The following is a 27,399-nucleotide window of genomic DNA, read 5'->3' as shown; positions in this document are numbered from 1 at the left end:
GTACGGTTGTATAAAAAAGGGTTAGCTAAGATAGCTCAGTGTTGGAGATGTGGTAAGGACAATGCCTCTCTGAAACACGTTTGTACAGTGTTCTTTACTTAACAGGTTTGGGGAGAATGTGCTGGACTGTGTAACTATGACTAGGCAGAAAAAGTTAAATCTTTCAGAGGAGAATATTTTTATAGAAATTATCAACGGCACAATGGAAAATGTAGCAGGCTATTAGCGTTTACATAAACACTAGGACAATAACACTATACTGTACCAATTTATACAAGAATATATGGGAATATCCGGGACACGGGTAGCGCTGTGGTCTAAACCACAGAGCCTAGGGCTTGCTGATCAGAAGGTCGGCGGTTTGAATCCCCGCGACGGGGTGAGCTCCTGTTGTTTGGTCCCATCTCCTGCCAACCTAGCAGTTCGAAAGCACGTGAAAGTGCATGTAGATAAATAGGTACCGCTCCGGTGGGAAGGTAAATGGCGTTTCCGTGCTCTGGTTCGCCAGAAGCTGCTTAGTCATGCTGGTCACATGACCCGGAAGCTGTACACCAGCTCCCTCGGCCAATAAAGCAAGATGAGCGCCGCAACCCCAGAGTCATCCGCGACTGGACCTAACGGTCAGGGGTCCCTTTACCTTTATATGGGAATATAGAATACTGCCCCCTCCCCATATTTTCACTTTTATATGTATCTTAGTTGTTGTTGTTTTTCTCCTTCTCACTTTTCCTTCTTCTTTTTCTGTATCACTCTATTTCTTTCAGCTGAAATCACCTTAATAATATATAAATATTAAAGGCAAAGCATAATGAATAACTTTATAAACTAACTAACTAACTAACTAACTAACTAATAAATCAACAAATGATCTACTTACATCTTGCCAATCCTCTGTTTTCCAGCTGTAAGAGGCACATCCCGCCATTTGGCATTCTTGTTCAGAAGCTGGCCTGCTGGACTGACTGCATTCGGTGTCGCTAGTTGTTTTGTGAGTACCGAGGTGGCAGACAACACTTCTCTGCTGAACTCCTCTCCCACAGGACACTGAGCACTGAAGAGGCACAAAAAGTAAGGCTCAAAAGTTTTGCCTATTTTCACCCCCAGTCTCTCTTCAACATTGAAAGTTTTTAGTTCAGATATTTAAAAAAAAGAAGAAGTTGTGAGGTCTCCTCCAGGCCACCTGTTCATTGAGCGTTCACTCTGATCTGTTTTCACAAGTTTGTGTGAAGGTTACACAACCCCTGCACTTTACTGAGCTTTTATTATGATTGCTTGTGTGGAGGTTATATTATCAGTGTCGGATTTATGTATAAGCTAAACAAGGTATAGCTTAGGGCTCCACTCTCTTGGGGGCCCCCAAAAAAATTAAAGGGGAAAAAAACACCTGGATGAACATCTCCAACATATAAGAAAAAAACCAAATAAAATAAAACCTACATACAGCAACAGTGTTTTGTGTTGTGTAGGCTCCTATGATATAAGTAATGGGCCCTGCCTGCTAGCCTGCTTCCTGAAATATCACTGGTTTGCTCATTTCTATATATAGGGTGCCTACATTCTGCATGGACTGGTTGCTGGGCAACATATGCAAATGGCTTTAGATACCTATTGGGTCCATAAATTACCACATACTGTAGTATATATTCAACACAAAAAACAGCAACAATTTGTTGTTGAGAAAGGACAGCTGGGTGTATAAAGTGCCCCATTACTTTCAGTTAGCTTAGGGCCTCATCAAACCTAAATCTGGCCCTGTATATGATATTGCATAATGCAACTGTTACCCCACACTTCACACTGCATTTCCCCCCCAGTGCTTTCCTTGTCACAAAGGCCTTAAAAGAAAAAAAGTTTGTTGCGCCAGAGTGCCAATCACACTTTGACGTGAGCAGACTGAATCTCACCAGCGAAACAGCAACAGTCCGAATCCTAAGAAAGGTAGTTTTGTAGGAACTGTTGCTGTTTTGTAGGAAATGCTGAAATGCTACATGCCAGTGGTTTTCAGCAGGACTAGACCAAGACCTTTGTGGACCTGAGTGGTACCTCACTTCCACATATGCAGTATTTATTTAAAAATGTTTTCATGCTATCTTTAAAGATATAAACCATCTCAGGGCAGTGTATATAACATAAAGGTAAAAGGACCCCTGACCATTAGGTCCAGTTGTGGCCGACTCTGGGGTTGCGGCGTTCATCTCGCTTTATTGGCCAAGGGAGCCGGCGTACAGCTTCCGGGTCATGTGGCCAGCATGACTAAGCCGTTTCCAGCGAACCAGAGCAGCGCACGGAAACACCGTTTACCTTCCCGCCGGAGCGGTACCTGTGGTTTAACCCACAGCGCCACCCACATCCCTGTATATAGCATAAATGCATGTAAATTATTATGCTGTGTTGATAACTGATACGACTGAAGTAATCTCAGTTGTTTCACACCTTTTCCATTAGGGTAACACACTTGAAATCAGTGTGCATTACTTTCTACAGGACAGAGGGTAATAGCACATACACAAGATCACTTTTCCAACTCACCCACTAAAAGAAGATAATAACTGACAATAAAGCTACCGTTTAGTGCTGTCGAGAAACTGTTGACTGAGGCAGCCACCTCAATTCTGTATCACATTAGGGCCATCCAAGCTTTTAAGCCACCAAATTCATCTTTTTGTAAGGAAACATGTTGCAGGGCCACAGGGCCTTACAGAAACAAGAAGAAACATTTCCAGCTATGGGATTCTAGCAGAATTACTCAGTGCACAGCTACACGTACAGAACTACTTGTGCAAACGTTTTTCTCCTTCCATTGTGTGAGGTAAATGACAGATCACAGTCACATAGAGAAGACCTGTGTGAAATTATCAACTTATTGAATGTCACAACTGGTTCCAACAGCTCCATAGAAAAATGAAGAATGGAGCTGATCTAGAAAATTGCAAGAGTGGCAAAAGGTGGCACTTGCAGATAAACAAAGCAGAGAGGCAGAAAGGTTGCCATTGTTGAAAACTATGGAGTAACAGGATCATTATCAGGTTGCTGGATATGTCCCTCTTCCCACATCATGCTACAAGCTTCCCCACAGGTACTAAAGCAGACTTGAGTGTATGTCTAAATCCATAGCTAATCTTTTCACTTTATTTCTCTCTCCCCCCCCATTTGCTATTGCTTTTGGAATTATTTTAACATATTCAGTCTAAAGCTAATCCTAATGAAGGTTAGGAAAAATAGTTTCATTTGTCCTTGTTTTTAGAAGATTCATTAAAATCATATAAAAGTAAGCAATAATAATGTCTGGAGTACGTGAACAATCTTATATATGTGAGTCAGTCTCACTGAGCTCACTTATTCACAGGGAATGTGTTACCAACGACATACTGAAAGTACTTCAGTCCAGTCCTACACATTGCTTACACGGAAGTAAGTCCCACAACTCAACTGGACTTTCTACCTGGCAAGTATACATGGAATTGCTGCCTGAATATGGCAAATGGATATTATTGCTCATTAAAAGTAAAGGTAAAGGACCCCTGGCAGATAAGTCCAGTCACGAACGACTCTGGGGTTGCGGCGCTCATCTCGCTTTACTGGCCAAAGGAGCTGGTGTTTGTCCGAAGACAGTTTTTCCAGGTCATGTCGCCAGTATGACTAAGCCGCTTCTGGCGAACCAGAGCAGTGCACGGAAACGCTGTTTACCTTCCTGCCGGAGTACTTATTTATCTACTTGCACTTTGTCATGCTTTCGAACTGCTAGGTTGGCAGGAACTGGGACCGAACAACGGGAGCTCACCCCGTGGCAGGGATTTGAACCGCCAACCTTTCGATTGGCAAGCCCTGGGCTCAGTGGTTTAGACCACAGCACCACCCGTGTCCCTTTTTTGCTCATTAGTAGATCCTGAAAGGCAGTTTGAGTGTGTGCAGAAGAGGATAATTAATTTTACGAAGAAAAAAGTTTAAAAGTCAAGAAGGTTTGTAGCTAAAACACAGATATTACGGCTGACATTTAGCATTTTTGAAGATTGGCTTTTGCTAATAATGCAAGGACCATTAAGCAACACTTTAGAATCCAGTAATGTAGTATCTTTAAGCTTCCTTGAACTTATAAGATACTTGAAATACAGAGATCATGAATAACATTTGCAAGTATTAGTTTAACAAGTTTTAGAGCATTTGTTAATATAAGAGTTATTAAAAACAACTTTATAAACCCAATAATGTTGTATCTATCAAAGCAAAATGTCCTTGAATTCAACACAAATTATCATTTTCCTGCAAATAACAATTTCATATCATTTTCTTACATTTACAGCTAGTTGTCAATTACAATGCGCCCCCTGGCAAATCACCATTCTTTATTGAGTAAACAACTTTAAAAAGGGCTTCTTCAGTGTTGCACGCTTTAGTGTTGGTATGCCCTGTAAAGTGAAGAGACCCAAAGAGCAAATGGACTTCAGACATATATATATATATATTTTGGGGGGTTGTAAACAGTTATGAAAGGCTAGTTTTATAAGTTGAAAAAGGGGAGCACAATGCAGCTTTATCTGTTCTTCTTTGGCGATCACTCGTAGCCGGATAAGATTATCTTCCATAAATATGGTTTTAACAATGATTCCATAAGTGACTGTGGATGCCAATTCTGGATCCACATGTCCTTCCACAGTGGGGACATTGGTTTCCAGGCGGTGTGGTTTTGCCAAGCTTGCCTTCCTCTTAGCACATTTCTCCCTTGCGTCTTGCTTTTGAATGTCTCCAAAGCCCATGAAACCTTTGGTAAAGGCGGTTCTCCAATTGAAGAGCTTTTTTAGGATCCACTCCTCACCCCCAAAAGGGGGAGGGGCTAGAAAAGGTGCCCTAAACATAGTCTGCCTCCCTTTTCCCCTGACTGCATTACTGCGCCCAGTGGGGTCACCACCCAGCAGTTGTAAAAGACAATCAAACTTTGGAACATGGAATATATGGACCTTGTCAGATAATGAGTGTCCTGAATGCAGAACTGCCATCATTGCAAGAGAGCTGCGATGTTTTAACACTGATATTGCAGCACTTCAAGAGACTCAAAGAGCAGGCGAGGGACAACCGAAGGAAGAAAAAGGAGGCTACACATTCTTCTGGAAAGGTCTATCTGAACAAGAACGTCAAATACATGGGGTAGGCTTCGTTCTCAAAAACGATCTTGTGAAGCTCCTGTCAGAAGTCCCAACCAGCATTAATGAGCGACTCTCAACCCTTCGAATAACACTCACCAAAAACCAGCAGGCTACTATTATAAGCCCTTATGCACCAACACTGGATGCCGATGAAGACATTAAAGAAAATTTTACTCTCAGCTGGATACCGTCCTATCAGAGACGCGTAAGGAAGATAAAATTATCCTCCTTGGTGATTTTAATGCAAGAGTTGGGCGAGATTTCGATCTGTGGCCTGGGACTATTGGGAAAGAAGGATCTGGCAACAGCAACCAGAACAGAATCTTACTTTTGACGATATGTGCAGCGCACTTCCCTTTGACCTTGCCGCCTTGGGTAACCCTGCTGGGAGTACAAGATTTCTGACGGCTTCGCTCACAAGGGTTATAGGAACGTGCAAGCCCACTCACCACGACAAGGTGAGGATACAGCAAGTGAGAGCTTGATCTGTACCCAAATGTGGTGTGGTGCCTTGCATTGTGATTAATAACACTGCTTATCCTCTGAAATCCTTATGGAATAGTTGAATAGCAGAATCACAGCCAGAGGAATCTATACAAAACCGTTCCCCTTAATGTATTTCAAAAAGGAGTTTATCCCTTGTTTCTCATACTTACGGGCGTTCATTTTCAGGAATGCTGTGATAATATAGAAGACTGATACAAAATGAGTTAAGCTAAATTGAACTGGAGGACTTCTCCCTATTAGTAATGAGTCGACATCCTAGCGAGGTAGTAATAGCTCCTTAGAGGCAGATGTTAGTAGTACTTATCATGTGAAAACAATCTTGCTGTTCAGATCTCAATATACATAACTGATATTTGTGAGATCTGTCACAATTCTAGCAAATAACTACTTTACCTGAAAGAAGAAAATGCAATACGGCATTGCCTTTAGTATTTACCTGGTAGAAATCAGTATTGTGAAAAATGTTGCTTTGCCCTTTTTTAAAAAACAACAACCAAAACTTAATTTAAAATGTGCTTTACCCCTAATTAAAAAAAAAATGTTGACAGATGAGTCAGGATATTATGCCATAATTAAACCATGGCTTAATATCATGGGTCAGTTTAGCTAACACCAGCTGTTGTGGACTATAACTCCCATTATCTTGATGGGAGTTGTAGTGAAATACAGCTGGATGGCACCATGGCAGCTCCTTCTGGCGTAGGTTACTAGCAGTAATTTCTGGGTTCGCACGTAACAGGAAGCTGTGGTTAACAGTGGTTTAGGAACTCACTCACTGGGCAAAGCAAAGCATCGGGGAATGGTTGTATATGACCGCATACCTCTCCTTTACATCATGGCTTAGGAAACCAGGATGGGACCCTGGAAAGTCACTCATTGTCCTGATAATTATTTGCCACTTCCAGGATGAGAAGCCGCCTGCCTCTGTGTACCAGCCACCAGGGAACCAAAGCAGTCCTGTTTGTGGGCTTTCCATAAGCATCTGGCTGGTGACTGTGATATACAACTCAGGGCACGCAGTTTATGCATATCCTGACTTATGTAGCCCAAGATATGATTGTGCAAACTAGGCCATAGTGACCCTTCAAGAAAATTTGTTGCTGACCAAAACCACAGAGAGTGAGAACTTGAGTCATGCATAACTCATGGTCGTGAGTTTTTGCCTGTTTCTCCCCTTCTCCCATAGGCTGACAATTCTGGAAACCTACGGGGCAAATCATACTTTCTGCAGGCATTTCCCCCTCCCACAAGTCCTGCCTCCAGGCACCTTAAAGAACACAACAAGGCTGCATATTTCCTTCCCTGAGACGGTGCAAGGCACCATCCACATCTTTTCCCCCCCCTTATCTTACACCCAAGTTCCTTCCCCTTGACATAAGTGGAGCCCACAAAACCTTGGGTGCACTGAAATCCCTTTTATATTCTCTGAATTCCAATGAAAATAATGTATGAAGAATACATTGAAGCAGCTAATAAATCCACCCCCCCCAAAAAAAAATATATGTCGGCATCTAGCAGAAAGAGCCATGACATTCCAATGAGACATTATTCAAGCCTCCTTGTACTCTTGGTTTTCCTAAAGCAAAGCTAGACAAAATGTGTCATTGCACGGCATGGTGATGAATGATATCCCTTTCTAGACCAACTATATAAGGAACTACTGTTGGAACACTGACAGCAGATTTTTAAAAGTTCTCTGTGGGTGTCATTAGATATATATTTGTAAATGAAAATAAAAACCAAAAAACAAATCACTATCACCACAGCTTGAAGTCCAGATGGCTTAAATTGGTACCACTCACTATTACTAAGGTGACAGACATTTCGGTTTACACCATCTGAAGAACAAAGTCTAGATCTCAATGGCCTGTTCCTGGGCTAACCATTAGCATACAGATTAGCTGTTTACCCCACTCTTTTCAATGGGGCGAAGCACAGGCAACCAGGCAGAGCATTGCAATCATAGCCTTTAATTGCCAAGTCACAACAGATTATCGCAGGCTATAAATCATACTATATCCTTATTAATTTGCGTCCTTTCTGAATTGGGCCCCAATCATCTGAGATAATACTTGGAAATTTCAGAATGTCTGTTTTATATAAGTTCAAGCATCTGACAGGCCGTGTGTCGGCTGGCATGCCTTCATTAGCCACAAAGATTGCTTTCAGGGCAAGATGTGATTTCAAAAGCAGAGGTGCAAAAAAGAAAGAAGAAAAGCCTGGGCCCAAAAATAGTATGGCAAACTCACTGCCTCTTAAAAATGATGTTCCCACACTTACAAAGGCCGTTCTCCTCAATCTGCCAATAATCATATGAGTTCCACAGAGAGCTGTCTGCTTAAGTTAAAAGTCTGTGACCAGCGACAGCATGTTAAGGGAGTAACCAAATTATACATTCGACTAAAGCTGAACTAAAGTTGCCTGCCCCAAACCAGCGATGGCGAGTGACTCAACTCAGCAGCTTGCCTCTAGGAAAGCTGAAGACACCGTGTGTGAGTGTATATATGCATTTGTATTTTAGAAGTCCTCCCATGTTAAGATTCTCATGGTCTTTAGGCCCTCTGCCTATTTGCATTATGATTAAGAGCAGGTTCTTGGGGCCCTGAAGGAGAGAAATTACCTGCTTTCCTAGTCCAGCCAGAGAGATAGGAAGAAATATGGTTTGCATTTTAATGCGAACATACCCAATTTGCATATTGCAGATCAATACGCAAACTGAAATTCAACTGTCTTTCAAAATTCACACTTCTCCGCATTGGATGTGTATACCGTATTAGGAGAAACGTGCACTAAAATGCTGAGGAATTTTTTGTGTGTGCAGACTTTTTCTTTTAATAGCAAACTGATGCAGAAATGGCAAGGTTTGACAGCAAGCAAAAGCACTCCTGTCTGTGCTGAGGGTAGGCGCAACACTTTCTCTCTGACATTGTTACTCTTCCCTTTGGGGCAGCCAACAATTTGTAAGGTAAGAAGCTGTGGCAGGTTGATGGCTGCCTGAAGAGTCTCACGTCTTGTCATCTGCCTCTGCATGTCCTTCAACCATACCCTCTGCCCACTCCTTGCACAACCTCATTTTATTCCCTCGCCTTTCCCTCAGTTAGCCCCAGCAGCAACTGCTGAAGCACAGGCCCGGATATTTTGCATGGCCCAGGTTGCTTATGTATGACACCAGCCCTGACGGCAGCCCACAGTTGCTTAGCAACCGCAAGGGCCGATCTCCTCTACTTTTGTTTACAAAAGGAGCTGTACTGTATTAGCTGGAAGTATGCTAACTGGAATGGCCACAGCATAGATAAAAGCGAAGGTCTAGGACAGGAGGAGATCACTGATCCAGAGTGAAAGGAATTTGACATATGATTTCTTACATCCTCCCTTCCTGCTCTCTTTCCGTTAACTAATGGAACCTTCCACAATAGGCTTTACAAGAGGGGTTGTGAAATGTATCCGAGGAAGGTATTAGCTGTACAATTCTAATGCCCTCTGCTGGGAGCTTACTTCTGAGTATCATTTTCATGCAGCCTAGGACCCACGTACCTACGGGACCGCCTCTCCTGGTATGCCCCGCGGAGGACCTTAAGGCCCACAAATGACAACACTTTGGAGGTCCCAAGTCGCAAGGTGGTTAGATTGGTCTCAACTAGGGCCAGGGCCTTTTCAGTACTGACCCCGACTTGGTGGAACGCTCTATCACAAGAGACCAGGGCCCTGCGGGACTTGACAAATTTCCGCAGGGCCTGCAAGACAGAGCTGTTCCACCTGGCCTTTGGTTTGGACTCAGTCTGACCCTTATGTTTCCCTTTCCTTACAGTTTTGATCTATGGGCTACTTTTAAAATGAGGCTGCATTTTAAATTGCATTTTAACCTGTATTTTAAATTGGTTTTTCCCCCTATTATGATTTTATTGTAATTTTACTGGTGTTAGCCACCCTGAGCCTGGCTCTGCCTGGGGAGGGCGGGGTATAAATAGAATTGTTATCATCATCATCATCATCATCATCATCATCATCTCAGTTTGTGAGTTGTTGGAGAAGAGCTATAGTTCAGTGGTAGAGCATCTGCTTTGCATGCAGAACATCTCAGGTTCAATTCCCAGTATCTCCAGGTGGGAGAGACTCCTTCCTGCAACCCTGGAGACCTGGTGACCAGCCAGTGTGGACAATGCTGTGCTAGATGGACAATGGTCTGAGTTGGGAGAAAGCAGTTTCCTATGTTCCCACAAAAGATTCAAAGGAACTTACAAAAATTAAAAATCCAACACAAAGCAAAATGTTGAAAACAGTACTAAGGGGGTCACACAATAAAGCACATCCGTCTATGTTCCCCAACGGACTCGACTACCAAATATCCCCCCCCCCCCAGTGTTAGAAACCAAGATATGAAAGCTAAGAGCTAAATGGCACCTTAATCCTAGGTTATGGGTGCAGCAATGGAGTGTCTATGCACACTTTTTAAGTAACAAGAATACAAAGCTGAAAATGAATGAACTGTTCATTTTTCACATGGCCTAGTCCTTCCCCTGCCCACCCCCCTAATGTTTTTAAGAGGGTCTCTTTTCCAGTCTTCAGAGAGTGGATGGAAGTGGGGAGGCAGAAAAAGGTCCCCCTTTCCTTCCACTCTGCAGAAACTGAAATCTTAGGTGCAGTACTGCGCTCAGAGCTCAGAAACTGCTCACGTTAATGAAATTCCTTGTCGCAAAATGTGCCTAGAGCAATGGGAGTTTCGAACACTGATTCCTCCTCCCCCCCAAAAAAAAATTCAACTGCTGCAGAAAATTAATACTCAAAAATGCCTGGAGAAATAAAAGGCGATTGATGGGTGGGGGACGGACGACCAAGCAAACAAAATGCCAGCATTGGTCCAATGTTCCATGGACATGGGATCACTACTGAAAAGCCTGACAAATATATATAGTACTGTAAAATACATTAAAAAGGCAAAAATTCTATGTCAAGCTACAGAGGAAGGTTAAAGCTTGAATTTACATGCCACGGTGGAGGATTCCTACAGCCAACGTTAGATCCATCTGCCTTTGACTATTCCATTTAGAGAGATTGGACTGAATGAAGCCATCTGCTGGGAAACCAAGGAAGATTTGCAACCCAGGGGTACGCAGACATCTCTCATCCCATGCCTGCATGATGAACGTGTGGGGGGAAAGCAGGATCATGCCCTTGGACCTTGTCTCTCAACTTCTGCTCATTCAGTATTAGCGTGGAAATTTATGCGCACACAATACTTTTCACGTAAATGCTGAACAAATGAGAAGTGGGAAGAGGGGCGGGGAGAAAGTGCAGGCATGATCCTGCTCCCTCCATGTGTTCAAAAGGAAAAACATATAGAGGTGTAGGGTGGGAAGGGAAGTCTACGTGCCCCTTCCATCTTGAACAATGACACCATATATCCAGGAGGAGCAGCTTTAATAAACTGGAAAATAAAATATAGATCAACCCCCTTATCCATCAAGCTCAGTACTTTCAGGTGACAACTATACAAGGCCTCTTGCAGAGGTCAATCTCAGTTTTGTTACTTGGAGAGGGTGATAATTGAACTGGTGCCTTCTGAAGGCAATGCACGTGTCCTACCACTGAGCTATGAATCCCCTCCCTTAAAACAACCACAACACCCAGATGTTTATTAACAGCCATAGTTGTTGGCGCAAAAAGTAGGATGTCACACCTTACCTGTCCCCAGTCTCCTGTTTTCCACTTTGGGCACCTGCCACCTCTACACTTTCTTTGCACATTCGGTTTAGCCAGGTGTTTGCAAAGATTGTTTTCTAAATGTGTCCCATCCTTCGACAAGCAATAAACTTCTCGATACTTCTGCCCTCGTCCACAAGAGACAGAACACTGAAATGTAAAGGTAAAGACAAATATATTTCTTATACAGCTAGTTTTACGGCCTTCCACATGTTTAGCGAAAAATACAGCATAAGACTATTTGGGTGTTAAGTGAGCAAGGAAGTGGATTTCCACTCAGAGAACTAGAAAGAACAGAGTACCCTGAGGCTGCTTAGCAATAATAATAAGCAATAGCTGTCCCTCAACCTCTAACTTCCCATAAATACGGCACAGGTCCATTATCCCAAAGCATAGCAAAGGAGGAGAGAGAAGTGGCAACTGAGGAGATTTGGTGAAAAAAACCTGCCTCTTCCACACTATATTTTCAGATTTTTTGTAGGCAGTGCTATTTTTCTAGAAAAAAGAGGTCCTTGAACTCACCACGAATGCCTCCCTTGTTCTCATATAATGGCAACCTGAGAGGTGCCAGAACTGAGTTCCAGTGAGTTCCACCTGAAAAAAGCCCTGGTTGTAGGTCTTTTTACCAAAATTACTGCTGTGAATATAAACATTTTGTGTCAAACTTAACGGGCATTTCGATATTCTCTAGAAAGTTCTGAAATGCAACATTTTTATTTTTATTTTAAATATTTAAGATTAGCAAAGGATCAATGATGAGGGAACACAACTGAACTGCATGGATTTGTGAGTAGCTAGAACTAAGGAGTGACTCTGAAAAAAAAGTTTGGTGAAGCAAAGATTGTTATTAGAGGAGCAAGAGCTTTGCTGTACATGTTAAATGCAAACATAGCATGAGAAAGAAGACTGAAATATACTGAGGAACGGTGGTGGTGGAGAAGGTAGGAAAAAATATCTGGGGCAAGTATCTGCCACCTCTCACTATCAGCGGTGACAGGAATCAGTTCTTTACACTTCTATATTATGATAGAATTGGCGTGTTGGGGAGGCAGGAGCTCCAGAAGTCCAAATTTTGTTGTTGTTTAGTCGTGTCCGACTCTTCGTGATCCCATGGACCAGAGCACGCCAGGCACTCCTGTCTCCCACTGCCTCCCGCAGTTTGGTCAAACATGAAAAGCAATTGGACAGAACACAGGGAGGATTAACAGTGCAATCCTAACCATGTTCCTCCAAACACTGTCAATCATGTGTGACAGGCAGAAATGGGGAGTAACACACACGCTCCCCAGCTTTTACTGCATTTCTGGTCTACACCCATTGGAGGGTGGCTGCTGTGTAGGCTCCCTCTGCATTTTCTAAATCTTGTGGGGAAATCTACCTAACTAAGCTGGCTCCCCACTACAGATGATCACCTTCCAATTCATGGCAAACATTGGGAATGCAACTGATCCAGTGGGATAAGAATGTTTGCCCCCTTTTCCTCCTCTGTACCACGATTTACCCCAACGCATGCTAGGAGACAGTGTTGAGGGTAGAAATGCCTCAGTCAGTTCCGTACAAATGTACCAGTTGACTTGATAGCAACACAATGACAGATGCTTCTGCCAGCAGCCTCAGTGGTCACTGCTGCCTCCAGCAGTGATGGAGAAATGTGTCAGAAGCAGGAAGATTAGATGTTAACAGAGTGAGATGTATGAACTGAATGAAAAGTAAACAAGGAATTGATTCTGTGTTACTTAAGTATATCGTTTTGTTATACAAGCGGGCATCATCGTGGAAACTGTAAAGATCTCCTGCAGTGGCAATTCAAAGGTGCTGGATTATATAAACAGCAAAGACCTGCAGAACTTTGTTGGAAGTACAAATAGTCCTGAATAGCAGGTCATGGAATAAAATTAGTTGGATAACTAGCGTGACATATTTTGGCACATGATTTTCACCTTCTGTTTTGCAGAAACCTGTCTTTTAAGGACCGTAACAACAGAAGGAAGGACAACTACAAATATTTAATACTGAAAATGTTACTAGTGCTGCCTTTTAAAGTGTGGGTTGGTGGCTTGCTGCTGCTTGTTAATTACACGTGTATTTAACCAGAAGGGGTTCAGTATTTTTTACACTTTATGTAGCCAGCTCCAAAGAAGGCAAAACGGTCACAACAGGACATTACAAGGCCAAGCAAAAAGCAAACCAGCAGGTGTGTTGGCTGCAAGCTTTGTAGTAAAGCAACAAATTTCAACCTCCTTCTGCAGGTTCATTGAACTTTTACAAATGTGACCACTTCTGGCATGTGGGCCCCTGAACCATTTTGATTTTAGATTAGTCTCCACCAAAAGATTTAGGAATCAAAAGGGGTCTGGAAGCACAACAAGAATTTAATATGACAGTTCCTTGCCGAACGGGCCTCTTACTCAGCATGACGCAGGGAGAGATTCAATTTCGATTTCTTCATTACATGTTAAACAAGTCATTACATGTTATATCACACACAATGTCAGCTTAATCCTTTAGTACAAACACATTCTGTGGTGATCTTTCGAAAGTAACACTCTCCTGTTTTCTTTTCAGAGCTGAATCGATGGAGGAGGATGCAGACCACTAACATCTAACAGGCCTCTCAGCTCTTCTTTTGATTTATAGAAGCCTCGTTCTGTGCAGGGCTTTAAATTGCAATTATGCGCGTGCCCCCAAGCATTTAGATTCCTGCATTGCAGGGGGTTGGACTAGATGACCCTTGGGGTCCCTTCCAACTCTACAATTCTTTGATTCTATACCCCCACCCGCCCCAAAGATTTAAGGTAGCTAGAAAGAGGTGGATACAGGAGTTGGGAGAATCCATCATTTTGTCTGGGGATTCAGGAAATCTTCAGATTATCTATTTATCATACTATTAATTGCACCTTAGCCACCTCTTATAATTACAATGCCATTAACGCCAACACATTAAACATTTCCATTCACACAAAAAACCTGGCAACTGCCCTTCACTGGCATATATTTCTGCTACACATGCTCACCCACTTTCCACAAGAAGCCCTGCCAAATTGCACGACAAAGTGATGTCATGACCTTCGGCTATAAGTATTGTAGGGTTGGCAGAGTAGCTCTCCTCTTGCTTTGCTCCCGGTCTAAATGCTCATTTGCTACTGGTGGGATGATATGCGCTTTATATGTAGAATTAACAGCAATTTGGATAAGGGATTATTGCACAAAACAAGTTGCAGAAGCAGAAACATGCATTGTAGATATTTTACTTGATATAAGGTTCATGAAACACAAAAGCAGGGAACTGGGAGAGGCCATCGCGGCCTGCACTTCAAATGTGGCTCTCAGGAGACTTCCATCTAGCCTCTCCTCCTTGGCTTTTGTGCATCCAATTTTATCTGCTGGGACCCCATTCGACCTTGGGACCACAACAGGGGTCCCAGCAGTGTTAAAGCAGTGTTAAAAACTGAGATAAGAAAGCTAGGAGCTAAATGGCACCTTAGACCTAGGTTATGGGCGCAACAACGGAATGTCTACAGGCACACTTTTTTTTAATAACAAGAATACAAAGCTGAAAATGAATGAACTGCAGCTAAAATATTATGTTCATTTTTCACGCAGTCTAGCCCTTCCCCTGCCCACCCGCTAATATTCTTAAGAGCCTCTCTTCTCCAATCTTCAGAGTGTAGCTGGAAGTGGGGAGGCAGAAAAAGGTCCTCCTTTCCTTCCACTCTGCAGTTTTAATCTGAAATTTTAGGTCTAGAGCTCACGCTAATGAAATGCCCTGTCGCAAAATGTGCCTAGGACAATGGGGGTTTTGAACACTGGTTTAAAGCCCTCTTGTTCTTCACACTATGGTCCACATCTGCACTGGACCCCTGCTTCCTACAATTTGCATTGCGGAGGGGAACTCCCATTGGAGAGAATGGAGGGTGTGTCTGCCCCCAGTAGTTTGCAAAGGGTTAAAGTCGTCCCACTACCATGCCAGGACCCTTTGCATTGGAGGGTTTTTTTTTGCAATGCAAATTTCAGGTGCGCTGTCAGGGATTATAAATCATCTGATGGATGGGTTGCACTATGGATAAGGGTGCAAATCACTGTGGGGCAGTCCTGCTCATTTTGACTCCAGCCTTACCTACCCAACACATTACCCCCATGGGGATGTGCCCTAAGAGAAAAAAAATTCCCCAACCCTGATCTGACCGTTCAACCTAAAGACAGGCCCAGATTTTTATTTTTATAAAATGTTCATACCATTTTCAACACAACGTTTTTTTCCTAATTATAAAAAGACAGACAACAAAATAGCACATACATTAAAAAAACAACAACTCAATTTTCTTTAAAAAAAGAAATAATTATGAGGGGAAGAGCCACCAGCAAAATCTTGCCTTCATACCTACCTATGGATCACTCCATAGCAATTAGCCCATTGTTCTGTTTGTGAACTATGTTTATTAATCTACGGAACCACAGAATAAATAATGAAATTAAAGCAAATAACATCAATAAAAAGGAACTCAGTTATGCCACATCTACCACATACACATACAGGTGCCAGAGCCATAGTGGTGAAACCATGTTTTGAGTTCTCTATGCAGAGACTAGAAATTTCACCTACTTCCCCCACAATTTTTATTCTGGCATACTCATACACAGTGAGTTCCATCCTGACAGAAATGTATGAGCCACGTTCAGATACAGAAGGCAGTTGTAGAGTTCAGGTTGCTATAGCATGTGGTTGACTTTGCATGGTCATACAAAGAGGCCAAACAATCTCCTCTTGATGTTATATTTTTCTTTCATGAACTTCTCATGTCACTGGCTGAGTCTAAGTCCTGTTTTTACAGCTGCAAACTACACGTCCTGTTTGTAACTTCCATCTCTAACAATTCCACAGTGAGGCAAGATTTGACCCTGGGATTCTTGAATACACAGAAAAGAAGAACAGAGCAATTGCCTCTCTGGTTATATCTGTTTGAACTGAAGGGCTTACAATCTCTTTCTGATACTCAACTGCCTTGCTCTAAGCTCTATGAACTTGAGAGAAAGGTTCTCTATCAATTTCATTTGAGGAACTCAAGTAAGTCACTCCACTGACCTCTTCCTTATGCCAGTTAGTTGGTATAGATATTAAAGGTCAATTTCAACTCTACTTACTCATGAAATATGAGTTGCAGAAGTAACTTCTGAATGGCCATGACAAGTATATATGAAAATTAACACCCCCCCAAGTGCCCCTGCCCTAGGAATATGTGGTAGAGACTTTGAAGAAGGAAAACAAAGCAAGCCGAACTCTCAACATTGATAGTGAGGATTAAATAAGTAGTAAGACAATTGTCAGCTGAATGTATTAGCACTGACAGCCAACTGTCTTAGAGTAAAGAAAATGAAGATCCAAATCTCTATAGAGCCTCAAAGCCGATACTAAAACAATATCACACAATCTAACTCGCCTATCAAAATTAATGTGGGTATAAAACAACTGCACAACACATTAAAAACTGAAAAATGCCATACAAATCATTAACTCACTTAAGAATCAACACACCTGCCATGGACAATTAATTTCAAATTAAGTTCAAAGTCAAATTCAACCATTCAAAGTAAAAAAAAACCCTACCCCATTCAAGTTTTAAAGTGTGCCTTTTGAACAGTGATGACACAAACTTGTCCAATTGGAGTAGACAACCTCATTTACACTGTGCACTGAATTGTAAAATACATTATGAGCTGCAGAAAGCTATAACTCCTCTGCATGTTTTAGTAATTGTATGTTTTGCATATGCTATTATTATGATGGATGCAAAGCAACAGTGGTGCACATGCTGATTTCATGATATTCCTATTCTGGAAATGATGACTCCAAAGAAGAGGAACATGAAAAAAATAATGACAGCAGAAGCTTTGGAATTCTGTGCTAAACAAGTTCTGGTTACTAAATTTATCAGATTAGACACATTTAGTTTTATCAAGTTAATATATATGTATTTGATTGTGAGATTTTTGTAGGTTCAACAATGGTAGTATATGGTAATTGGTAGTTATTAGTAATTAGTATTAGTATTAGGTAATTAGTAATACTTGCTTTCCTTTTTTTTAGTCATAGATTTAGGAATGGGAAATATATACAACAAAGCAGAGAGACCAAGACTGAAGGACGCACAGAGCCATGGAAAGCTGTGATGAAAATTACAATATGGCAAGAGAAACACACACAAAACCCCAGTCCCTCAAAACGATTTCATTTCTTAGGATTAAAACTGAACTCCAAATATTTCACGATCTTTTAAACCTGCAGGTCTACCAATGCAATCGGAGCTGTCATATAAACTATGAGATCACTGGAAGAGAAATATTTTGTGGTAGGACTGGTCTAAATATTACTCTCCACACACATGTGCCTGACCGCAGAGGCCTGAATTATTCGATTTCCTCTTTGCAAATTGAACCAACTCTTTGCACAGCTGCTTTATGCAGAGGGCCTGCCTGCATGCTGGAGGCTCTGTGTGGTTGAGTGAAGAGTATCACGCTGATTCTCCACTGTGCTATTTCATTGCCACTCTCAGCAAAATGTTATGAACTGAGTGGAGCTAAGTCTACAGGTATTCATTCAAGGTCATTTTCTTGCCATCAGAGTTAATTAAGACAGAGTAGTTATAGCCAGCATGGCCCCTTGGACAGATGAATTTTACATATGGATCCGAGAATTTCTTTTTTAATCTGTATTCATTTACAGCCTGGGGCAAGTCAGTGTAGTCCTCAGGCAACAACTCATAAAAATGTGCTAATTTCAACACCACCATCATTATTAATACCATTACTTTCTTTCCATTACAAGGTTCCCGTGATGATAAATGGGTAAGGATTGCAATGTACTGTAAATACTGTCAGAATGCTAATTAATACTATCAGCATCACCTCTGGATTTATATTCAAAATTACTACCCTGGTTTTGGATAACACAGAAAAAAACAAAAAAAACAAAAACACTTTAACTCATTAATAGTCTTAGCCTGTCCAGTCCTAAAGATTTAGCGAGTTTAACAGCATCACCTTATACATGCCTACTCAGAAGTATCCAACACTGAGTACAATGGAATTTACTCAGAGGTAAGTTCATATAGGCTGCAGCCTAAAACAAACATTGCAACAGAATAGGGGTGGCAAAACTTCTGGAGTTCCACAAGCCTGATTCTTATCCGAATGAGCGCTGTGGACCAAATTTGGAAGGTGGACAGCGCTGGCTGTCAATCACAACATCACATATTTGCTGGTGGGTGGGGCAGCCCCTCGTGGGGGGGGGGTGTTCCTACTTGGGAGGGGTCCGTTGCCAACCTCACGTGCAGCAGACTAGGGAGCTCATCGAGCATAGTTCTGGCAAGCTACTTGCTTCTCCCCTCCTCACCACTTACACAGAGGGGAGAAAAAGCTATCTTTTGCAAGCATAAGCGGCCAAGTGGAGAAGCTTTGCTTGCTGCTGTTGCTTGTGAACACCCGGATGAAGGAAGCAGCATCACTCTCCCTTCTCTTTAGCTGATTTGGGGACGGGGTCCAGCTAAGAGATGAGTTTGGTTGTGCAGGAGAGCCCAGTGCTTAGCAGGATGGCTGTCCTGTTGCATCAGCGGCTTCAAAGAGTGCTTTTGAGAAGCTCCTCAAAGCAACCCCCATGGTTGGGAGATGTCTTAGACTGCTTCTCAGAAGCATTGTCTGAAGCAGCTTGTGTGCTCCTTCTGTGCAAGAACACAGGAGGCAGCAGGGGGGAAGGTGGAAGAGACTCTTCTGCCACCTGGTTGCAACAGAAGCAAATGAGCTACAGTGCATCTGAGCAGGATTTAATCACTGACCATCAGCTGAGATTAAATCCTGTTGCCATGGCTGTGTGGTTCTGTTCCATGCTGAGCGCAGGCATGCAGTCAAGTGCGGATTAAGCATTGTCGTCCTGCCCATCAGCTGATGTCTCCATGATGCCAGCTGATGGGCAGGAGGGTGTGGTTTGGCAGGAAAGGCCTGGCAGTCCCAAGACTGGTCCGCAGAGCAGAGGTTCCTCACCCCTGCGATAAGTGACAAGGTATGGATGCTGGACTCAAGCCAAATAGAGATCACAGCTCAAAAACCAGAAACTTGAATTTAACCTGGAATACTATAATGCTGGGGCATCAGTGTGACAGGTTCCCAGGTACCATTTACGGAGAGGGGGGCAGGCGTTAATTTTAGTAGATAATTTATAGTATGTGCAGTAGTCAATTCGTGAAGCTGTCAATGCATGAATAATACGTGCCAGAAATTTGGTGGAGTTTAGCTGTCCTGTCAAGGCAATTAAAAATACCCATTCCTTGCCCTGCAAAATGCAAGCTGGATCCAGGAACACTCCTAGTTGTTGGGCGCTAGAAGGAAGTCATGAGCAGCAGAATTCTGTTCTAAGTTAGTTTATATTCAAAAGCATGTTTGAACTATGCTAGTCTAATTTTTTCCTTAACTTCCCAAGGCAGCTTGTTATATTGCTAGAGCTCTTTTGGTTAGAATCACAACCCTGTGAGACAAATCAGTTTTGATATACACCAGATTTTTGCTTGCTCCTAAATGAGTTGCTATTTCCCTGGATATACTTCGTTCATTCACCAGTCGTGTGGGCCCCATTCACGGGGTCTCTTTAGCAACCTCTGAAAACAAGGGAACAGTCACACAAATGCCAATTCAAGTTCTTCCATGTGCTTAAATTCATGTTGATGACATGGAAAGAGTGTTCACACATTTGACTTGCAAATTTAAAGAGCACTGCATTTTTCAGGTCTGCTATTTCCCCCCACATTTTTAACATTCACCTAGCTTTTGCAACCTATTTTTATTTTATTTTTTTCAAAGGCATTTCTAATTCATTTCTAGATAGCCTTGTTTACTCCAGTCACTGCTCTTTCCTTTACAAGCCCTATGCTTGGCACTTTGAAATGTGTCAATCACCTCCCGTTATGTGGTGTCAGATAATTTACCAGCTGGTTGTCCCAGCCACCTATCAAAATTGGTCCGAGGAGGTCAGAGAAATAAAGATTTGTTTCACCAGGCCGAAAAAAGGATCCCCACCGCTGTACCTTGAAAACATAATATTAGGCCAAGTTAACTATGGTGACAGATATTAAGTGATCTTTCTGCTACAACTGTGCTACTCCTAACATGAAGCCTGTGGTTGTATTCATGAGAAATTCAAAACCATGATTTTGGATGAGTCCCAACAAGCTCAAGGATAGTCTTGGGTTCATTTGCTTCCCTCTCCTCCTCCCGCATCGCTGGAAAGAGGATTTTGATAGAATTTAGTTTCACCTTTGAAAAGTTTTGACTTAATATTGCATTCAAACAAAGCATCCTGGTTTGAACGCACAATGGTGTTTAACAAATCAGCTTTATAACATTATGCTGAGATCCCTTAAGAGTGCAGCTTCTGAAGATCTGTTCACATGAACTTTCCCCCCCTCCAAATAAAACAAAGCAACTTTTAAAAACTATGAAGAGCTCTGCATACAGTGCTGCCTTAGAGATAATTTAACAAGCATTTTGACTGGAAGACCTGCATTTTGACCTTGGTTTTTAAAGATACGTGGGCAAAGCTGGCCTGAATTTTGAACACAAGTGGAACTGTATACAAAGGGCTGAGCCCAATGAACTCATTGAATGAGTGGAATAACTTCTGTTCATGCAATGGAACTTCCCCTTCCCTTCTTCCCCCTTCCAAATCTGCTCTGGGGACTGACTTCACTGGCTGCAAACCAAGATTGGGATGCGAGTGAATATGTCCCAGCTGGACCACACGAGTCCAACTTACCAAAAACTCCACCTGTGTTAGCTGCCCCTTCATGTCTAGCTAAATACCAAGAAGCTTTGTATTGTCTGAAACCATTTGCTCCTGTACAAATTGGACCAACTGTTAGCAACTTATTTGCTTATCTGCATTAGTTGTGCTCTCAGACATGGAACAGCTCCATGTTCTGGCACCCGATCAGGAGGAAAAGAAGCCAGCAAACTAAATCAGTAAGCCAAATTCTATCAAGTGCTCTGAGGACAGAATAAACCATGTAAAACCATACAAATATTTATTTGGTTTTAAATAAATCAAATATTGCACATTACATCATAAACCAAATTCTGTTCTTACCAACAGAAGTGATAGCTGTTTACTGGAGATTATGATACCCATATTAGGTTAAGTACTTTGCCCTAATCACAAAACAGAGAATTGTGCACTGTTAAAGAATCATAGATTGTAGAGTTGGACAATATTACAAGCCTTAAGAGTCGTATTGTTCAACTCATTCATCAGGACCTTCTTCTTCCAGCTATTATAATCTGGGCCACGGGGTGCCGGAATCAGACAGCAAGTTTGCTGAACAGGACGGATCATTAGTTGTAGTTTCCCCTCAATACCAGCTAGCTCAACATTTATTTCTGAAGAATTTGCTTCCGGTGCATTATTTATAGTGTATCAGTTAAAACGAATCTACTTCCAATAGTGCGCTGTGAAAATTCATGAGCTTGGAGCACATATACTTCTACATCACAGAGTCCTATACGTTTAAAGACATAAGACACAATTCATTTAATGGACCCTGACAGTGCTCCCACTTGCACCATGGGACTGTTTTATTTTATTTTTATAGCACCCTTCACCACAAGGTCTCAGGGTAAAATACAGGATAAAAATACAAGGTAAAAGCACAAATGAATAGCTAAAACAACAAAAACAACAACCAAACCCTCCCTCCCACTTCCTTACCCTTCTCGCTGAAATTGGGGGATGGGAGAAACCCCAGAGGGGATTGTTTCATTTGAGAAGCTGCAATGCTTGTGCAGGCACAAGGTCTGACACAGTGCGACATTGAATTCCACCCATCATACGTACATATTCAATCCTTAACGGGGGTAAAAATCTGGACAGGTTTTTAGAATTTGCTGTAGCCATTCCAGCTCAAAGACTAGACATTTCATCAACCATGTAGGGCTCCTATAAGGGAACATGTTATTAAATCACTACCTGTAGAATCAGTACTTTGGGGGAAGACAGATGTTTCCTTAACTAGAAAAGCCACAGTAGAGCCACATGCTATTAAGTATCCTACTGCGGCTTTTGGATTTCTTCCAACGAAACAACATGGCATCCTTTTGTATCCTTAAACAGAAGTTGCCATGGCCACGTTTTCTTTGCTATCCCCTCACATTCTCTGGTAGCAGGATCTTTATGGAGTCAAGACATTGTATGGCGTCAATGGAATAACTTAAATAACATTCTTCTAGGCAACATCACACTCCAATTTGTATCTGCTATTCTCCCTTCTCCTCCAGATTTGCATAACTAACACTGCTACTTATGCAAACTTCAAATTTACCAGTATGTTTGATGACAGCCAGACCCTTTGGAAAAATTGCATACACTTCCGCATTTTGCAAACCAGCTGAAGATCTTTATAACAGATATTCATGAAGGCCTGACAAGTACTAGTCCCATACTTCCACAGGATGCCCATCTTGTTAGGAAAAGGGATATCAAGATTTATTATTTTTTTTAAAAGCAAACCGGTAAAGCACTTACTTTATAGGTTTCTGCTAAATCGAAGTTAAACGCACTCAGCAATTATGCCTTCCTCGCTTGAGGACTCTCTCCCTAATGCATTTCGAAGTAGAAGAGAAACTGGGTAGTTATGCACCAAATTACTAGGCACCAGTAACAGGGTTAGATTGCAGACTTAGGAGCTCTCTGGAAGAAGGAAAGAGAAAATTGTCTAATTCTCATGGGCATTTTAGTGCAGGAAACCCATACAGAAATAAAAATGAAGAGAGACCAAGAGCAATGTGTTGAAAGAATGTGTAAGCAATGCCTCCAGACACTGGCGCTATTGTAGAATGAAAAAATTACCTAGGGAGTAAAGGAGTTTCAGCTTATGAAGTAGTGTTAGAAAATAATTTTGTTCCTGCTCTCTTTCTGGTCCCCTGGGAAGAGGGCAATCATCAGAGTGGCCCCTTCAGGGCTTGCCAGTCCATGTCTGCAGCACTCTAGCATATTCAGGTATTTCTCGCATACAGTGGTATCTCGGGTTAAGTATTTAATTCGTTCCGGAGGTCCGTTCTTAACATAAAACTGTTCTTAACCTGAAGCACCACTTTAGCTAATGGGGCCTCCTGCTGCTACCGCCGGAGCCCGATTTCTGTTGTCATCGTGAAGCAAAGTTCTTAACCTGAAGCACTATTTCTGGGTTAGCGGAGTCTGTAACCTGAAGCATATGTAACCCAAGGTACCACTGTATATGCAGCCATCATTATGCCCAAGGACGGCAGCTGCAAACTGCTTCCGTTCTTGGATCAGGCCCTCGGTTTATGGCACTGAGAAATTCAAAACATGATGTGCAGAATTATTAGGAAAGGAACTGAATATAAAAGATGAAGGGCAATTTATGTCCCCATACAAACACTTGAGGTTGTTCACTAAACTGCTAGTGAGGATAAACTACCAAGCTGTAGGGCTCACTAGGGCAAACAGCTTTTAAAAAGAGGCAGGTTAAAATCTTTAGGTTCAGCCCCTGGCATTTGCAATTGAAGGATATCGGATTGCAAAGCCAGGAATGCTTGAGACCCAACTAGAGCCGCTGCCAGGAAGATTGGAAAATTCAGAGCTCAATGGAGCAATGGCCCGACTCAATAAAGACAGCTTCCTATTTGCCAGTGTTAGAAAAAGAATTGCAAATCTATTGGTAGGTATAGCTATGACCTCTGCGGGCGTCATATAACCATTGGAAATATATAGTCCCAACATTCTTATTTCACTGGGGCTGCTCAGGCCCATGCCACGCGAACCTCCACTATGCGTTAGGACTCTCTCGCTCTCTTGCCAATGCTTCAGAGTGGATCTGCACAGGGGCAGCCTGTCCTGTCTCGCCACCTGAGGAGAAACGGGGAGGTGCCATCCCCACCAAAACCATGCTTTCCGGGGTCACATGCCTGCTGCAGCTTCTGGCAATACTCTGTGGATCTCTCATGAGATCTCACAGAGCTATCACAAGAGTTCCACAAGATTTCGCTGGAAGCTTCTCCTCACTTCTCTGGTGGCGGCGGGCGGGCTGCCACCTCATAGGATTCTGACACCTGAGGCAACTGCCTCAGGCCAACTCATGGGCAAGCCCAGTCCTAGATCTGCATGTTCTCTTAATACATTGAAGCCCAAGCATGTGATACTTGCCACAGTCTATAAAAGTCTACAAGCAGGAGCTTCATTTCCAGTCCTGGTTCCCAGGGACAACTTATCTCTCTACATAGGAGGGGTTTTTTGAGTGTGACACTACTCACCAATATAGAGTACTGGCACCTCTCTGTTTTTTTTGCTGCCCATGGCGGTCATTTTGTGCTGGCATCCACAACACTTTTATCAATGAGTACAAGCACCTCACTTTTAACAAAAAAGAAAAAAAAAGAACTGCCTGTATGGCCTAACTTACACGACCTATTCAGATGTACACCCACAGGTGATTAGAGGGACAGAGTCATCCATTATATAGTAATAATGATAATAATACCCTGTCCATCTGGCTGGGTTTCCCCAGCCACTCTGGGTGGGTGGCTTACAGCATATCTAAGAACATAATAGAAACATCAAGCATTAAAAACCTCCCAATACTTCAGATGTCTTTTAAAAGTTGTGTAATTCTTTATCTCCTTGGCATCTGAAGGGAGAGCGTTCCACAGGGAGGGTGCCACTACTGAGAAGGCCCTCTGCCTGGGCAAAGAAATGTTGAGTTCAAGCATGTTAAGGACAAACATGAATCTCTCTCAGGCTGTGGTGTTAACCTTGGACGTACAGAACTTTTGTTAACAGTAATTGCATTTACTTGCTTTTCCCTAAATGGAAAATGGGTTCATAAACAAATATATTCAATGAGGGCAATATCCAACAAAGTCATAATCAGAAAAGAGCCACAGAGTAGAAATACTTAAGTACCAAGTCCATTGATGGTCCATAAAGACTTAATGTTGAATATGACTAATGTTGCTATGTTAAGCTTGGGCAAGAGACAAAGGATGACATTTGTAAATCCTTGCTGATGCCACAGCCGTACAAAGGAATACTGTAATGTGAGATGGAAGGAACCTGAGTGGCATAGGGAATCAAGCACCACTCATAGGCCCTCAGGTAGAAACAATATGTGAACTCACTTCAAAGTTCTGATTCATTTAAGCATTCAATAAATTATTTAAAGCTGTGTCATGTGGAATACTTTGTATCTGGGAGCCAATTCCTCAGTGAAATGTGTCTTGATAAATGGCAGCCATATGTATACATTGCTTTTTTTTTTGCTTGCAAAAAATAAAATAAAAATTGTGGTAGATGGGAAATGCATGCTTGGATGCATTTTTGGAGATAAAAATCGGACTGCGGAATAACTTAAGATTCTCAGCAAAAGAAAAACAGACGGCAGTGCTTTGCTCACTAGAACAGGAAAAAGCAACAACGCTGTGCTAACAGCCATTGCATCTTGGGTGTAATGAGGCCGAATGAGAACCACAGCTTAACTACAGAGCAGTTTTCAGCAGGAGCGAAAGTCCCAAATTAGACTCCCCCCCCCCCAGCATTTCCAGGCAGAGTTAGGAAAGAGTCGCGTGTGAAAGATGCTGCTAACCGATGTGCACAGTAATGATTTAGAAGGACCAATGGCCTAAGACCGCTTCCTATGTTCTTCCTAACAAAGAAGCAAGTAAATAAAACGAATTCCGTCCTGTCTTTTCTGGCTGAGTGTTAAGACTATAATCCTACGCATACAGGAAGTAAGGGCTGACACACAAGTTCGATTTAGCATGCTGAAAGCAGCTGTGACACTCAGTGCTATGCGCATGAACACATATTGCATAGAACACATATTGTTCTAAACGAATCAGGCATGCCCGATGGACTAATTTCATCAAAATAAGAATAACTACTAAATATAGATTTGCCACTGCTTCTATGTGATCAGGTTCTACAGGTAATGTTTGTGTACGGGAATGATGTGGAATGGTTTGATAACGTTGGTACTTTTCAGTTCCTCAGGAGGCAGTGTTGTGGTAAATAACTATGAGCTTTTGCTCATGGCATTTGGTCCCTGCTGCTTTCTGGTGCAGATGGGACCTGGCCACGTAAACTGATCAAAAATGGTCATGTACAAATAGAGATATAAAGAACGGGGGTGCAAGGATGACCCAGGGAAAACCCAGGGGTTTTTTTCCATTTCTGTTTTTAGTCCTTTTAATCTCTAGTACAAAGTGTCTCTAATTCCCACTGATTTGGTTGAATGCTACCAAGTGAATATACTCAGCACTGTCAGTTTAAGAGTCAATGCTAAACATGGTTTAACTGGCAAGAAGTCCAACAGCTTTTAAAGGAAGTCACTTCCTGATAAGGATGTTCAGTATACCAAGAGCTGACTCAAGTTAACAATTTTCCAAGTGAGAACATGATTCAGTCAGTTCGGTTTATCTCTCAGTTGAAGTTTGGTTCCTGCCAACCTACTGTGAATGATATGCAGTGTATGTCAATTACCTGCCACTTAAGGTATGCCCTCTGGGTCTTCAGCCAGCATTGACAAATTTATGAGCAACACACTGGAGAAAAAATTGCCTCCGTCTATTACAGATTAAGTTCTACCAGCGACACCTTATTTTAAGTCACCCAAACAGAAATATGAAGAATATTTGCAGGGCTCTCTGCATGGCTGCTCTGGGATCCTTCCAACATTACCATGTCTGACACAACAGTCTCTGTGCTTTTGACTCATATCCCACAGGAGAGATAACAGGGAAGCCAAAAAACCATAAAAAACACCATAATCAAAATTGAAACCTCGCCCCAGTCCCATCAATTTATGCAGGAAGGTATATTCAGTTATTTGCAAGATATTCACTGGCAATGCTGCTCAAAGATCAAATCTATACTCTGTTCCATGGATCAATTAAAACAGATACAAATATATGGGGCTGGTGGGAACTTGCTCATTCTATATCCTTTAAGCACAGACACGGAGATGGAGCAATAGACAAATATTTAAGAACTAAGAAGAGT

General features: G+C 42.2%; 1 protein-coding gene and 1 long non-coding RNA gene across 8 annotated transcripts in view; one reads left to right on the top strand and one right to left on the bottom strand.

Annotated features, from left to right (window-relative positions):
- Positions 1–18,583, top strand: part of LOC309365366 — a 50,834-nt gene extending 32,251 nt beyond the window's left edge. For 2 of the 4 annotated variants that reach the window (XR_014166059.1, XR_014166060.1), the window contains 3 exons: positions 903–1,068; positions 8,470–8,548; positions 13,914–14,881. This is a non-coding gene — a long non-coding RNA (uncharacterized lncRNA). The other 2 variants (XR_014166058.1, XR_014166061.1) reach the window with 2 other exon arrangements.
- ADAMTS9 (ADAM metallopeptidase with thrombospondin type 1 motif 9) overlaps positions 1–27,399 on the bottom strand; it is a 139,645-nt gene that overhangs the window by 28,622 nt on the left and 83,624 nt on the right. For 3 of the 4 annotated variants that reach the window (XM_081901290.1, XM_081901291.1, XM_081901293.1), the window contains 2 exons: positions 11,331–11,498; positions 878–1,051 (listed from right to left, as the gene is read on the bottom strand). In XM_081901290.1, the coding sequence (XP_081757416.1) occupies positions 878–1,051; positions 11,331–11,498 (342 nt within the window). The remainder of the gene's footprint in view (positions 1–877; positions 1,052–11,330; positions 11,499–27,399) is intronic. The other variant, XM_081901292.1, reaches the window with a different exon arrangement.

The sequence above is a fragment of the Podarcis melisellensis genome, assembly GCF_964234715.1.
Source record: "Podarcis melisellensis genome assembly, chromosome: 2".
Lineage (NCBI taxonomy): Eukaryota > Metazoa > Chordata > Lepidosauria > Squamata > Lacertidae > Podarcis > Podarcis melisellensis.
This window is presented reverse-complemented; position numbering and strand designations above follow the sequence as displayed.